This window comes from Carassius auratus, chromosome 41 (genome assembly GCF_003368295.1).
Source record: "Carassius auratus strain Wakin chromosome 41, ASM336829v1, whole genome shotgun sequence".
NCBI lineage: Eukaryota > Metazoa > Chordata > Actinopteri > Cypriniformes > Cyprinidae > Carassius > Carassius auratus.
This window is the reverse complement of record NC_039283.1, coordinates 14523869-14540521: the sequence shown is the minus strand read 5'-3', so window position 1 is coordinate 14540521 and position 16653 is coordinate 14523869. Positions and strand designations below refer to the sequence as shown.

General features: G+C 36.3%; 2 protein-coding genes across 2 annotated transcripts; both read left to right on the top strand.

Annotated features, from left to right (window-relative positions):
• The first annotated feature begins 164 nt into the window (after positions 1–164).
• On the top strand, positions 165–6505 carry LOC113060174 (3-hydroxyisobutyrate dehydrogenase, mitochondrial). Its single transcript, XM_026229057.1, has 8 exons — positions 165–320; positions 900–1060; positions 1388–1497; positions 1590–1711; positions 3798–3931; positions 4013–4089; positions 4585–4741; positions 5439–6505. Exons 1-8 carry the CDS (start codon positions 251–253, stop codon positions 5595–5597), a joined length of 990 nt encoding a protein of 329 aa, XP_026084842.1. The 5' UTR covers positions 165–250; the 3' UTR covers positions 5598–6505.
• Positions 6506–11327: 4822 nt separating this feature from the next.
• LOC113060173 (homeobox protein Hox-A13b) lies at positions 11328–13363 on the top strand. Its single transcript, XM_026229056.1, has 2 exons — positions 11328–12009; positions 12353–13363. The coding sequence occupies exons 1-2, from the start codon at positions 11397–11399 to the stop codon at positions 12592–12594; spliced, it is 855 nt and encodes a 284-aa protein (XP_026084841.1). The 5' UTR covers positions 11328–11396; the 3' UTR covers positions 12595–13363.
• The last annotated feature ends 3290 nt before the right edge of the window (positions 13364–16653 follow it).

The following is a 16653-nucleotide window of genomic DNA, read 5'->3' as shown; positions in this document are numbered from 1 at the left end:
ATTATAAGACATTAACACGATGGAATCCTTTTGTTGAATTAAATTAATAGTTAGTTTAGATTGATTAAATAGCAGTTACTATTTATTTTTGGTTCCCCGTTGAACTATTATTTCAAGGATGTCCCGCCTTCTCTCGAATGTCATTGGAATGAGGAGTTCCGAGATTAATGAAACGTATGGAGGGCGCATGTGTCAATCATCGATTTTTCCAATGGCGTCACTGTAAGTCGAAGGTCAAGAGCGAAGCAGCATGGCCGCTCTGTTACGGAGCTCGCGCTGTCTAGCTGGAAAGTGTCATAATCATGTCTACGCCGCGCAGGGTAATGTCTTCGCATTGTTCTGTTCTGTTTTGTATTGGACTGTGCATTTCCACGCATATTTTTTGTATAGCAAGCATCTGAAATAATGCAATGCACTGGCAGCTCTCGGTAATAGCTGTTAGGCTAAAGTCACTGAAACACAAGAAGTCAAGTATACTTATTGTGATCAGACTAAGCCGCCACTGAAATAAATGGTGGCCATTTGTTAAATTATTGCAACTGCAAAGTCTTTTCCGATAACGTTATCTATGAGAGAGATTTAATGTATTATGATAAATCAATATCATCCAACCACACTGCAAGTGTAAAAGGACAAAGCATTATTCAGCCTTAAATAGTAAACAGTAATTTGATCAGCAATTCATGGTTTATTCTTATGGATTAATATAATAATTTATATTAATATAATATCTAGTGTATTTGCACATATCTGACTCTAGGTCAACATGCACAGACTTAACAGGATCTATTCTCAGACTCTGCACATCATGCTTGAATTATTTTAATTAGCGCCAGTCATATGTCACATGCTGAAATATCCAATGGGAAATTCTAGATCATTCATGTCTCTTTTTTTAGTTTGCATCAGGTCCATGGCCTCTAAAACCCACGTGGGCTTCATTGGCCTGGGGAACATGGGAAACCCAATGGCAAAGAACCTCATGAAACATGGATATCCAGTGATAGCCTCAGATGTATTTCCAGAGTCCTGCAAAGAGCTACAGGAGCTAGGAGCTCAGGTCAGGACGATCGACATCTAACATTATGTACATGCTTTGTATGATTGATTTCGTTTTAGTTTTAATTTGACAATATAGACGATTTGTTTGAATTTGCTTGCCTTGCATTGGACTGTTCTTGCTCTGATCTCAGATGTACAGAGAAGGGCAATTATGCAATAATAAAACAATAAGCAGTAAAAAAAAAAAAAACCTTTGCATGATTCTATTGTCTTTATTATATTATTTTAGTCTTACAGTTTATATAAACTTTTTATTTGAGTGAGATATCTTTTTTTTCCACATTGCATGAATTAGAAGTGCTTTCTGTTTTTGCCTTGTTCTCAGATCCTGGACAGCCCCGCGGATGTGGCAGACAAAGCAGATCGCATCATCACAATGCTTCCCTCCAGCCCCAACGTTATTGATGTGTACACAGGCCCAAACGGCATCCTGAAGTAAGGACGGCCTTCCAAGTTTCAAACTTGTATTTAAAGACACATGTACCCTGTACTGGAACAGATCTTGAATGCTGATATCTTTACGACAGGAAAGTGAAGAAGGGGTCCCTCCTCATTGATTCCAGCACTATTGATCCAGCTGTCTCCAAGGAAATGGCAGCTGCCGCAGAGAAACTGGGAGCTGTTTTCATGGATGCCCCAGTGTCTGGAGGTGAGACGATGACGAACCCTCACTTCCTACCCATCTCAATATCAAGGGCAGACATAGACTTGCATAGTATGTCATAACCGTGATTATGAACCCTGACTGCACACAAACCACAAATGTAAGTGCAAACAATGTTTGTTTGTGCAAGTGCATGTTTTAAAAGTTTCCTAAATCACACACACACCCCCATAGTCTCAGTTACGAAACTAGTCACCTAGTCTGGGAAGACGTATACATTTCTTTCTTTTTAGAATCTTTGGCTCCGATTCAAGTGCTGTGGTTTTTGCAATCACAGGTTAGTGTTTATAATGGAATTCAGTTTCACAGGCCTGATTGTAAGCATCCTCTGGCTTTTATTCTTCCTTTACAAACAACAACACTGTTATGTAGCAATAGTGTAGTTTGGTAAAGAAATATACAAGGAAACAAAAGGTTTGAGAAATTTAATTTCAGGACACACCAAGGGTTTTATTCTTTCTGTCCTCCGTTTCAGTCTGCGATGGGTGATTTGCAGGTTTGTTGATCGGAAAGAGTTTTATCACCTGGCTTATTTGGTCCATTTTCTTAATCCTGCCATTGGTGTGGACTCTTTGAGTTATAGACTAAATCAAAAGCTAGCATCTGGGTTCTGATCCTGTGACCTCGACTTGTGGTGGAAATGGAGACAAGTGCTGAAAATCAGTGACAATGCTGTAATTTCTCATGTATCATCACTTCTTTTAGAAACCTATAATAGTGTGTAGGATAAAAGCTGTGGCAGGTCTAGATTTTGAACAAACTAATATTAAGACAAAATGTCACCACCTGTTTTTTCAGCCTTTTCTGACCGTGTTATATAACAATGGTTGCTTTGTCTTTGCTGAGACCCCCTGCATCAGAGCCAGTGATTAAATGGGGTTATATCCAAATTTATTAGGATAGACTCTGTGTGTAATGTCATCTCTCCAATGGATCCGAGTGGTAGGAAAGAGTGGCTAGAGTTTCTTCCCTGTTTCCCTGATGATTCAGTGTCGAAGGATGGGGGCGTGAAGAACAATTGGACATGACTACAAACCCGAAAACGTTTGAGCAGATACTGAGAAAGCTACTGTTGCTTGTTTCTTAAAGACGCAGCAGCAAAACCAAACTGTTTAAGGCTCCGAGAAAGTGAGCAAAACACTCATGGAAAGCTAAAATATTACTCTCTATGGCATGCAAATGTGTGTTTTTATATATATATATATATATATATATATATATATATATATATAATACAAGTGGATCATAGAAATAATATTAAAGCAAAATACCCCTTTAAATAGGGGTCCATTTGTGTCAGATTTGACTGTTTAAGTCTAGTGTAATGTAAGGTACACATACTTTCTCAGTGTTCAAATCTGTGTGCTGCTTATAAACTTGCCTGAGGTGTGAAAAGGACCCGTGTTTGTCACCTAACAAGAAATGTTTAACTCCGTCAACAGCTAGTTTGTGCTTTACGGCCGTCCTCCTTTTTAATCAGGAAGTTGTTTCCTCTGGTCTTTGGGCACATAAAAACAATGTGCTTCTAGTTTGCTTTCCGTAAATTGTTGCCTCTCCCAGTTCAAATGCGTCAGTGGGGTTTGGCTAACATACCGCCGGACCCGCTCTTGGTTTGTGAAACGGTCATAAGAAATCCACAGCCCTGTTTATTCTCTTTACTTGGACCCTGCAGACATTATTCTCAGCTCCGTGTTAGCGCCTGTGAAGGAGGGTTAATGAAACGTGAGCCACAACAAACTGTCCCTGACATCATGCACATCTGTGTTCACAGCAGATGGTGAAGTGCTTGTGTATTTATAGAACTTTCCTCTCTGAGAGTCATTATGGCACTTTGATGGCGTTACATTTTGAAGACACGTCCTCTCAATCCTTTTAATCTTAAAATGGGTTACTGGTATGATGATGTGGAAAGAATCACATTTGACTCTTGTTTCAAAATTCACATGGACTTTTTTTCTTCTGCATAACGCAAGGAGATATTCTGATGAACGTTTCAGCTGTTTTATATCATAAATATGTGTATTTTAGATATGTGCAGTATGATCTGCATCGTTTTCTATATTTCTCTCAGGTGTTGGTGCTGCCGCTTCAGGTAAGCTCACCTTTATGGTTGGTGGGCCAGAGGAGGAGTTCAATGCAGCCAAGGAGCTCCTGACCTGTATGGGCGCTAATGTGGTGTACTGTGGCCACGTTGGCACCGGACAGGTAGAAACAGGATGTCTTTAATAATATAGTGCCATTCTTAGATTTATTTGTGGTCATAATCTCTCTATTCCTTGTTTGTAGGCTGCTAAAATCTGCAACAATATGCTGTTGGCCATTGGGATGATTGGAACAGCGGAGACCATGAATTTGGGAATCAGGTGCAGTGCACGGCTGAATTACTGAAAGAAACCATTCACCCAACAATGAAAATTTGCTAAAAGAGTTACTCACCCTCAGGCCATCTAAAATGTAGATGAGTTTTTCTCATCAGAACAGATTTGGAGAAATGTAGGATCACTTGCTCACCAATGGATCCTCTGCAGTGAATGGGTGCCGTCAGAATGAGAGTTCAGAAAATTAATAAATACATTACAAGTAATCCACATGACCCCAGTTCATTAAGGGTTCATAAAGCTGGATGTTTGTAAGAAACAAGTTCATTATTAAGGCGTTTTAACTTCAAACTGTCACTATAAGCCAAAATATTAATACATTTGTTCAAATCTGTTCTGATAAAGAAACAAACTCATCTATATTTTGGATGGCCTGGATTAAGTAAATTACTAAAACTGTGATACAGATGATTAAATGATACAGCTGTCTTGGTATATTTACTTTTTTGTACAGATTGTATTATTTTCTACTTTTTACAGATTAGGGCTTGACCCGAAACTTCTGGCGACGATCTTGAACATGAGCTCTGGCCGCTGCTGGTCGAGTGACACATACAACCCTGTCCCGGGCGTGATGGAGGGAGTGCCCTCCGCAAACAACTACCAGGGTGGCTTCGGAACTACACTCATGGCCAAGGTTTGCTTTCTCTTCTATACATGTGTTCCTACCATGCTCTTTTTACAAGTCGTCCTCTAGGCCATTAATATAATTATTACAGAAGCATGTTATGTAGATTAGGATTTAATTAGATTTAAAATAAATGTTTATGCATTGAGCAGACACTTTTATCCAAAGTGACTTACAGTGCATTCAGTGTAACATTTTTAACCTGACCTGTGCTCCCTGGGAATCGAACCCACAACCTTGCGCTGCTAACACAATGTGCTACCACTTGAGCCACAGGAACACTACTTACACAATAGTAAACCAATAACCTAAATAGTTGATTAGTGAAGTCTATTTTGCACTTTTTATACTGGTGGTCAAACATTTGGAATAAAGAGTTATGTTTGTTTTGTTTTATCTAATAAAAATAATATATTTTCCTTGGATGGAAAAGCTGAAATTTAAATTCTAATATGCTGATTTGCTGCTCAATAAACATTTATTACTATATACTGCTACCGCTAAGACATTCCTACACAATCATGCTATAATCTTGCTATTTTCCACAGTTGTTAAACATTGTGGGGAGTTTTAAAACTGCATTTTATGTTCATAATGGTCTACTTTAAAATTGCCTTGAGGCCCTGTTTGAACTTAAATGCAAAAAAACTTTCGAATTTGTAGTTATGTACATCTCTCACAGCTATTTACTGCCATTTATCCTCAGGATCTGGGACTTGCTCAGAATACAGCAACTAACACAAAGACACCAGTGCCGTTGGGCTCTCTGGCCCATCAGATTTACCGTATGATGTGCGCACGCGGCTACGCCAGCAAAGACTTCTCATCTGTCTTCCAGTTCCTTCGTGAAGAGGAGGGCCAGTAGACGGCAACCCTCTCTGCCCCTTCGGCAGCCTTACCCAGCACTGCCTGCCTTTCACATGACCTGACATGCAAAACTGTGACCCAACTACGTGATTTCATTGGCATGCATGTGCTGGGAGCCATAAATGAGTGAGCGAGGGAGTGAATGAATACATATGTGGATTGGATGATAGTGGGAAAGAGCTGTTCATTTTGTTAGTGTGTGTGTAGCATGTGAGTTTCTGTTGGAATCATGTTACTCATATACAATTAGTAATCCACCAATCAGTTGATGAGATGCTATGAATTTAATGTTTGTTCTGATTTTTTGCTCGCCTTCTTTGCGGTTAGAAGATTAAAAATGTATCATTTAATTCTCACCAATCACTAACCCTCAAGACTAGCCGTTACACTCCATTTCTTTGCAAATGTACAATTTCAGTTTTTGTGTCCTTTGTGTATCTGTCTTGTTAATGGTGTTGGATATACATGTTGTTTTCGTGTGTATTTAAACACCTGGCAATTAAAGTAGGAAATGTGTGTATCTTCAATGTTAGGAGTGTGGCGTGTTGATACACAGTGATATAACACTTATTATTCTATTGTTCATGGACGTGGTGTTGTCGGGGCACTAAGATGAGTTTATAATCGTGTAGGTAATCCTGATAAAAGCGGATAACCAGTTAACAATGACGCAACACAGTGCATATTTTTACCTGTTCTCCTCCCTCTTTCCAAGGTCACACAGTGGAATGTATTTTTTATGCTTCTTTATGAAGCTTCACCTTGAATTCAGTGCACAATAAAAATTAGTCATCTACAAATCTTTTACACATCAAGAAAATTGTTTTATTTTAGTTTCATGTACTCCTTGTTAGACAGGAGGGGATAATTCACTTACAAATAATAATTCTGTCATTATTTACTCACTCTTATGTTGTCCAAATCTGTTTTTTTCTTGTGGAACACAAAATATGATCTTTTGAATAAAGTTTTGAAGTGTTTTTTTTTTTGTTTTTTTATCAGTACAATGGAAGTTGATGTGGATCAAAACAACATTAGATCCCAGTGACTTTAACAGAATACACAAAATATCATATTTTGTATTTATAAAGAAGAAATGCATACACAGGGTGAGATACAGTCATGATACATGTTGTGAGGAACGTGATCAGGTTTGTCCTCCTGACCTTCTTTTCTCACTATTTTCCTTTTCCCCGATTTCTCCTCTCAGAACTTTGCATTGCTCCATCTAATCTCATTGTCTTTCGTCTCTTTGTCACACTCACTTTTGCTCTCCTGGTATCCAAAACGAGGGGAAAAGCAGTCATTGGTATGTTTCTGATCTACCAAAGAACCACAGAGAGGCCAATGCTAGAGGTCACATGATCACAGGACAAACCCATAAAAAGTCCATTAAGCATGCCTAAGTGCTGTGTTGTTATCTGGCTGGCAGGTCTTGCAAACAGAGGACCATGCGGTAGTTAGACTTCAGACGGGCCAAAACCCGGAATCCCTTTCCGGTTTCACTGATTTAAAGCATCACATTTCTGGTCATTTAAAAAAATATTTTCTCAGAGGTAAATAATTTTTAGAACGAAATATTTAGGCTGCCTTAATTATTTTTAATTCTGTGTGTTCTATTTTATAAAACTATCCGGTTGGGAACTCTTAGGCCTACATGATTCTGTTATATCAGTGTGATCTCCGCGCAATTAAGTGCGCGCGTTCTTTAATTATATTGTTATTTTACACGATTTTTCTTCAGCAGAGCTTTTTAGACAAACATATGCCTACCTAAACATTTTTTTCCAGGTTATCATTTCTGAAATTATCAATTGCTATAATAGACAAGACACCATATTCTCTTGCTCCGTGATTGACGAGTTAACGCTCTCAAGTTCTATTTAATGAATTGTTTGATTTAATTTAATTTTTTTCATTTGGCAGAAATAAAAACAGTAATTTTAATGTCTTATTGAATTGTTTGGACCTTGACTCTCGCATCAGGTGTGGTAGAAATAGGATATGTGTCTTCTTATGGCGTAATGTGGCTGTTAGGATTAATTAATTGAAATACAGCATGCCATCTGCGAGCTCACTGTCTGGATTCCCAGAACAGACAAGTTTGATCACTCAGAAAAAAAGAAACACAATATATTTAGCAGAGAAGTTAGGTTTGAAACATGGAACCATTGATCCCACTCGTTGCATTTATTTTCACACATTGTTTAATTAAATAATAGTTTATAGCAATCATTTTACTTGACAATTGAGTATGAGACTAGAGACTGACACTAAAAAACTGGGACCAAAAAAAAGGGGTTAGAAATGTATTTGAGAAAGTTCTTGAATATATCATTTTTCTAACACTTCGTCTAAAAATATTTTATTTAAGATGATTAGCCTAATATTTACGTCAGTGGAATTAAGCTGTTTCTTATAATAGCCTGGACATTAAAAATAGTCAAATCGAAAGTCTTAGGTCTTATTCATATATAACACACATAACAGAAAAATATTTCAGTCAAACTGTTTGGTTTCAGAGAAAGAGAATATGACGAATGTTTGGAATCATGATGTGCCAATAAAACTATTTCTTCCACGTTTCATTAAAACATTAACTAGGTAAGGTAGCCTAACTAATATCTTTGCTTAGGTAAAACAGAACAAATAGATTATAAAAATATATATTAGGTGGTATTGGGGATATTTTATCAGCACAGAGAAAACAGAGATGTGATTCCACAATAACTCTAAATACTGGACATTGCGTTTCTGCTTTAAAGCATTGAAGTTTATGCATGTTAATACAGTTTTATTCCAATGGAACATTAACTTCCAGAAAAAGTAGTACTCCAAATAAATTTTCAACTCTATCTGCGAATAATGTCAGAACGGAGACATAGTCTAAATATGATTTATTAATTGTTTTTAGCATGGATGTAGGCGATACTTATATGTTCTCAAAGGCTTAGATTACTGAATTAATTCGTGCATTTAAAAGGTTTTTAATAATCATTGACATTAATAGTCTATTATATCTGCTCTGGTTATAAGCATTCCATAAAACCAAATGCCGTTCATTTTATATATATATATATATATATATATATATATATATATATATATATATATATATATATACTTGAACACTTATGGATGTATATTTCTGAACATGTTGAAAGATGTTTACCCATTATCTGATAATGTAAATCGGTGTCAAACTGTGTCAAACGAATAAATCAGGTAAAAAAGTAATTATGCCACATATTTCAAACTACAATTTTATTTACATTTGCAAACAAAAGCAGGTTGTCCTTAATATCAATGCTATGTGTATGTGTCTGAAATGAAGTGCAGGTGACATTATCACGTGAGATCTTATGCCTACTGTGCAATTTTCAAACGTACAAAATATTATCAAGGCTTCGTGCCTCTCAAATGTACTTCTAATAGCCAAGCAGCCCCAACAACTTTCTCTTCATGGTGTATGTGGAAAACAAGATGAGCAAAACAGCCTTGTTCAGAATCTGAACCTGAAATTATAATGATGTAAATTTGCACCCTGCATTTCACTCAGTGGCAGACCTGTTTTTCAGAGGACATCAGATGCGAACCTCGCCTGTATATCTTTGCTGGCGGTTGAAACTGTTAAGTCTTATTAGGGTCCATTCAGTGCAGACACATTTTCAGATTTTATTTTTGATATCCACACACACATATATATATAATCCTTAACATCATCAGCAATAGCCTGCCCTGTGAATTTGTAAATGTAAAATAGCATAGGTAGGCCTATTAAATGGTCCACATTGGCCTGCTCACAAGAGGGCTTAAGGGCTAAAGTAGTAGCCTAGTATAAAACAGCACGACGATTTTGTCAAATCTTAAGGAAACAGTAGATTTTTTTTATGTTGAGGAATGAACGGGCTTTGACATAAATGTAAAAATTCACTAAATTTTCTGGATAGTGCATCAACAATTCTGACATGCGTCTGTTCACATGCTGAATTTGTGTTACAATTACAGAGCTCGGCTATTGTGAGAGGTTCGAACAACACTGAACGTGAACAGCTCAAGAAACCTTCAAAAGATCAAATAGGCACTTGGCGCCTAACATGCGCGTGTTTGCGCGCCAGCAGCGAGCTGATTTCCTGTGTACTCTGCAGGATAGTGAGTCTATCCAAAAACTGCACCTCGCTAACTAAAAATGATTCTTGAACACAACTGTAGTTTATTAGTTTATCATTCCTCGGTGTGTGCACATAATAATAAAAACAACAGTGATTTTGAATGAACCTATTGTTTAAAAAACTGAATGATCTCTTCTGTCTTAACTGGCTGATATTATTCAACATTAAAGTGATAGTTGGCTAGCTAATATAGATAAGGCACGCGGTGTTTCTCAGATATTGGTCAAAATATTACTGTCTCTTTTAAAGAATCATTCAAAAACGAAGGATAATTATTAATTTAAGTGCAATATGAAACGTACACATTTTGTGTTTTGAATTTATAAGGCTGTATTTCATTAGAAATTAAAATCTTTTGACCATGTATGTCATGGTGTATAAGCGTACGATATTCTATGCTACTCACAGCCGCTCATCCCGTCTGCTAACTCCAGAAGAAATAAGATCGAAATAAATGGAATTATTTGTTAACGCATCCTATTATATTTTTTTTACAATAACGCTGATAATACACTCCTACTAGATAAAAAATATTTAGGCTATCTTTAAATAGCCTATTTTACGTTTATTATTAGGCTACAAATAATACAGTCTAAATATTACGTCTCTTTACTCTAGCTTCTAGTTATAATTCCAGCAGTGCCAGACCTCTGTGCCAACGCATTATATAGCTAACTAAAGCTGTAAGGAAAAAATGCTGATCAAAAGACGTTCATGCTGAATCTGTGGCATCACAGGCAATACCTTTGTGCTCCTGTTTACAATGAACCCGGAGATGTGTGCTCGTTTCCTGCCAGACGGTCCAGTCTTCAGTGACAAGGAAGGGCCCTGGCTAGATTGCAACTTTCAACTTGAACTTGGCCTCCAGCCCTGTGGAACTCATATGTAAACGAATGGGCTGGATTTCTAGCCGTATAGAGTAATAAACTGGTGGTCATTTTCAGAAAGTGTGATTTGCTATTTGACAATTTCATGGGCTCGAAACGGTCGATTGTATTACAGTGGTGGTTCACTAGCGGTGCACAATTTTTAAGAGCAAAAATGTATAAAGAAACAATATAGCCACTTTAAGACTTTTTGGTTTCTTATTGAATTTTCACACCATCAAATGACTTGGAAAACTAAAAAAAAAAAAAATTCAACAATGCTACTATGATAGGAATAGAAGGTGAATTTGAAACCAGTTCAAAATTACTACTGTAAGCTTTTTTATCACTGTTAACTGTTTTTAATAGTACATGAGAACATGATATTTAAGAATGCTCAGTAATCGTACAGATGAATTGTAGGCTATAGGCTATAGGAAGGTGCGTAATACTCTTGCGCAAATGGAATGGCACTTGGTTTCCCCTTAAGCATAAAGCTTATCGCCAGAATCTTTATAGCTATTTTTGCCCAAATCCCTCCACTTTGTTTCAGTTCATTGCAGTATGTTTGTCTTGCTGGATCGACGTTATCTCCAGTTTAGACGTTTATCTGCCTCTTTGCATATCACGTGCCTCCGCTCGTCCAATAATAGTTGGACCCTGACGCACACGGGACGCTTGGGTATCTGTTACTCCACCGCTTCTCTTTCAGTCTTGGGGAATTTTAAAAGAGCTGCTGGGCTCCATGTAGGGCGTGCTATGACAGCGTCTTTACTCCTCCACTCCCGCTGGATTGACCCGGTGATGTTTCTCTATGACAACGGCTTGGAGGATATGAGCAAAAACATGGAAGGATTTGTGGGAGGCAATTTCGCTGCTAACCAGTGCAGGAACCTTATTGCGCACCCGTCTTCTCTGGCCCCGAGCACAACCTACACGTCGAGTGAGGTGCCAGGATCAGGCATGGGGGAGCCTGGCAGACAATGCAGTCCGTGTTCAGCCGTGCATACCTCTCCCAGTGCTTCTTTGCCCTATGGATATTTTGGCGGCAGTTACTACCAGTGCAGGATGCCAAAGACCTGCACACAGCCCAGCTCCTATGGGGAAAAATACATGGACACGTCTGTTTCTGGAGAGGACTTCCCTTCTCGTGCTAAGGAGTTTGCCTTCTACCAGGGTTACTCGTCTGGCCCTTACCAGCCTGTACCGAGTTACCTCGATGTGCCGGTCGTCCCTGCGGAACCCAGACACGAGTCTCTTCTGCCCGTTGAAACGTACCAGCCCTGGGCGATCACGAACGGATGGAGCAGTCCGGTGTACTGCCCGAAAGATCAAACGCAGTCAAACAGCTTATGGAAGTCGTCTATTCAAGGTAAATATATAAATACAAATTCTAATTAAGTAGCTATCTGGGGGGAAAAAATAGCCCATGCACTAAAGATTTGAGAAAAAAATCGAAGTGGGCATACAATTGACATTTAGACCTAATAGCAAGATTATATAATCGTTTAAAGTGACATTAAGTCGTGCATTTGATAGGCTATTCTCACTACTTCAAGATTGCAAATTGTTTTTATTTTTAATATTTCCCTTGACGTTTAAATACATTTTTATTTTCTGGTTTATTATTTGAGATTTCTGACATGAATATTTTTTTTTTTACTCAACTCGTTACGCTTCTGCAACCAACCTTCTTTTGGTTTTCTGACCCCTAGATACTGTGTCGGGCGGCGATGGAGCCTCGGCCCGTCGAGGGAGGAAGAAGCGGGTTCCTTACACCAAGGTTCAACTGAAGGATTTAGAACGAGAATATGCCACGAATAAATTCATTACTAAGGACAAACGAAGAAGGATATCTGCTCACACAAACCTGACCGAGCGACAGGTGACCATCTGGTTTCAGAACAGACGGGTGAAGGAGAAGAAAGTGGTCAACAAGTACAAGGGCATCAGTTAAGGTCTGAAAGAATGAAAAACTGAGATACCACAGGGGTGTAAATGGAAGGACGTTCGACATTATTTATTCTGAAATCCATTCCATCATCCGTTCCACGTCAAGAAACTATGCGGAGATGCGCAGGAGGGAAATGTTTTACTTCCCTGTGTCTTTTACCAAGACACTGACACTGATAAAAGGCAAAGATACTGCTCACATATTCACCACTTCATGTTTTTATTCTTTTTAATCCATAACATATTTGACAAAGACGTGGGAGGAATGCAAATTGATTTTGTTGAAGTAGTCTAAACAGACAAAACCATGGCAATTCGTGATTTGTTTTATTTTTTTACACATCAAAAAACAACTGTATCTTTTTAGACTGTGGATTTACATGCTATGCTGATTGTACTACACTAAATTCATCCCAAGCCGTGACAGATTTCTGTTTTGGGCTTTTCTTTTCTTTTTACCCCATACGCACATTTGTAAATAGTCGCTTCCACGCACCTGCGAAATATACAAATTCATTCATGTGTTACTGCAGACAGAATGCAAATAAAACTTCCCATATTAAGTGATGTATTCCCATTTTTTAAAATATTTGTTAATATAACGAATGCCAACATTATCCTTAAATATTTAACATGAATGCATAACCTAGGCTAAACAATAGGCTACACATAAAATAGAACGATATCAGCTGTTAATAAGAATGGGTGAATAATGGCTGTGATGTTGTGTTTGGCCAAATCACTGAAGAGAAGTGTCCAAGAACCCTTTTCCTTGCGCGTGACGGTGCTGACATCTAGTGGCACATATAGGTATTTGCCTTTTGATTCCCCGCAATAGGGTCATTGTTCCTCTTAGAAGTATTTGAGAAAACATCTGAAATCTACGAATACGAGATTTGTGTGTTTGCGTTAATAAATGGCTAAGAACTTACATGTTTGTATAATAATCAGTTTTCTATATTTCTGAGGTTCAGTGTCTCGGACTCCAAAAGCAGGTAAAGTTTATAAAAAAAATGTTTCCTTTAGCTTTGCAAATGAACCCAGACTACTTGAATTTAAATCATATAGATAAAAAAAAAAAAATCGAAAAAGAAAGAAGTGAGTGACAGGCAGAGGAAGCTGCAGTCCGTTATCAATGGTAGTATTTATTTTTTTATTTTATTTTTTTCTCAACTAAAGCAGACTCAACATTTTACTTCTATAAATTCACATTTCAACCAACAAGCATTTATAGCACATCCTAATAATAATAATAATAATAATAAAAATAAACAAAACAAAAAAGTCGTAAGTAAACATTTAAATATCATCAAAACGTCTAGTTGAATTCAATTTAGCTACACAAATTAGAGACGATCAAACAACTAAACGGAAAAATCAGTAGAAAGAAAGAAAGAAAAACTTTACCTTTACAAAAACAGAAAACGAATAAACAGACAATGAATTTCAATACAATGTATGAAGGAAAATAAGTTAGTGACAGTTTCAAATTAACCTATATTCATTTATAAACTTTGGAATATTATTATAGTTTACTTGCCCAACAAATGCATTTTCGAATGCAAACTGTCGGTGTATTTGCTCAGGCTAAATCCAAACCCAATGCCACCAAGACATCGGCTTGTAGTTTTAAGAATACAATAAACACTCGCACCAGAAATGATATGCAATCCTATTAAATAATCCAGATTATTACTTGTCTTTTTATTTGTGCATTGTCGAAATCAATTAAGCCACGCTTCACCATAATTTTTAATGTAAAAACAAAAACAGTGTGTGTATAGCCTATTATATAATATTTATATAAAATATTTTATATACATAATATAATTTATACATATACATACACACACACACACACACACACACACACATTTTTCATCAACTTGTGCTTGTTACAGTATTGATACCATTTAATGTCAAATAACATGATACATTTTAATAATTGCTGTTTAATTAACAATTGCCGGTTGATTCGGTTCGGTTCTCTACACATGCATACAATTAATAAAAACCTTTACATTTAGAGAATTTGCATGAGTAATTCGCAGGTCACTACTGAACAGTCTCAAATAAATGCTCACAGAATCTCTGTGTGGGATCTGAAGGCAGCCTATGAGCTTTGGCTTCGTAAAACGTCCCGAGCGGACGGAAAGTGTGGAGAGCAGTGTATGGACGGGATTCACAGTGTGCGCTTCACTAGACCAGTGAGCGTTTCAATTCGGACTGTGCTGCCACCCAAAGGCACTAAAATAAATAACATTTTATTAAACCAGCGGTTCTCTGTTTTAGGGACAGTCTGTGTAAATTTAAATTAGATACTTTGTGTAGACCATTTCTGAGTGTATTACTACATATTACAAACTTCAATTTATCAGTAAAATGAAACGTGATGTTTATATGCTTTCGCAAATGAAGGATACATTAGACTATTTTTATATACAGAAATATAGGATGATCCCTGAACACAAACTAGAGATATGAAAAACAGTAATATGCTATAAGTGCCTCCCACTTTAACGCAATAACAAGCAGCAACGACAACAATTCCATTGCTATTTTCTTCCATTTCTCATAAAAGGAAGCAACATTTCAACAAGGTGCTCATCTCTTATTACTTTTGCAGGACAGAAATAGCTTTTTATGAATTCCCTTTCCATTATGAAGAACATCTCGTATGAGTTTATATTTTATATTCCATGACTTTATATGTGGTACACACAAAATTGGTATGAATTGTAATTAAAGGTTTGATTGTACCCTTTTGTTTACATACGCAAAGTATGCCTTAGTGTTTTTACAAAAAAAAAAAAAAAAAAAAAAAAAAAAAAAAAATATATATATATATATATATATATATATATATATATATATATATATATATATATATATATATATATATATAGCCTATATATATAGCCTATATATATATATATATATATATATATATATATATATATATATATATATATATATATATATATATATATATATAAACGAAAAGGTAGGCTACTTAGGCTACTATTGATACAAAATTAATTTATTAAACCCGCCTTTAGCCTTATTAATTGGCCTATTTATATTATAATTTCAAGTCAAAAGATGAACGGAATCAGACGAAGGCGTGCTAGGAAAGTGTTTAAACAGTAGTAGTTACTTTTGTTACTGTCTATTTTATCGCGTTTATTACCAAGTGAAGGACTTACAACACCGTTCGTATCAAAGGTTTTATTTTACTTGTTTTCAATGCAGATCCACATTTCTAATAAATGTAGTCTCATGTAAAAAATAATACAGTTCAGCGTGGCATCAATGTCAATAGCTACTCACCAAACTGTATCGAGCAAGTGCAAGGCAAAGGTTGGGTTTAGACTCGCTCGTCACTCCCATCAATGTGTCGGAGATCAGAAAACCAATATACAGTTATTTGGGGAATATATTTTTAGATATTTTTTCATCTATATTACATACAAACTCGCCTACTAAGAGTCAAAACGCACAAAGACACATGCCATCTCAAAATCTACCTTTTTTAAAGAGCCTTTATTATCAGCATCGTGTCAGAACTAAAAGTCAGCGCTCAAATGCACTGCGTCAAAATGCAGCAAAAAGACAATCTATAGGGCTATTAAATGCACCAAAGCGTATAAGGCCACTCGACAGTATAATGTCACATTTTCACAACAAAATCAAATTAGCGTTTCTTTTCTTAATCACAAACATTACACATTACTTTTATAAAAGCAAATTAAAAGCGGACTATATTCGATGGATGCATTTAAAAAATATATATATATACTCTATGATCAAGATTTAAAATTATTTTCCATTTACAATAATAATCTTTTACATTGAACGTGTAAAAGAATATATATATATATATATATATATATATATATATATATATATATATATATATATATATATATATATATATATACATATATATATTCTTTTACACGTTCAATGACGTCTATAAAAGTATTATTATTGTAAATGGAAAATAATTTTAAATCTTGATTATATATATATAATGCAGTTTTTTCCCCAAATGAAATATCTT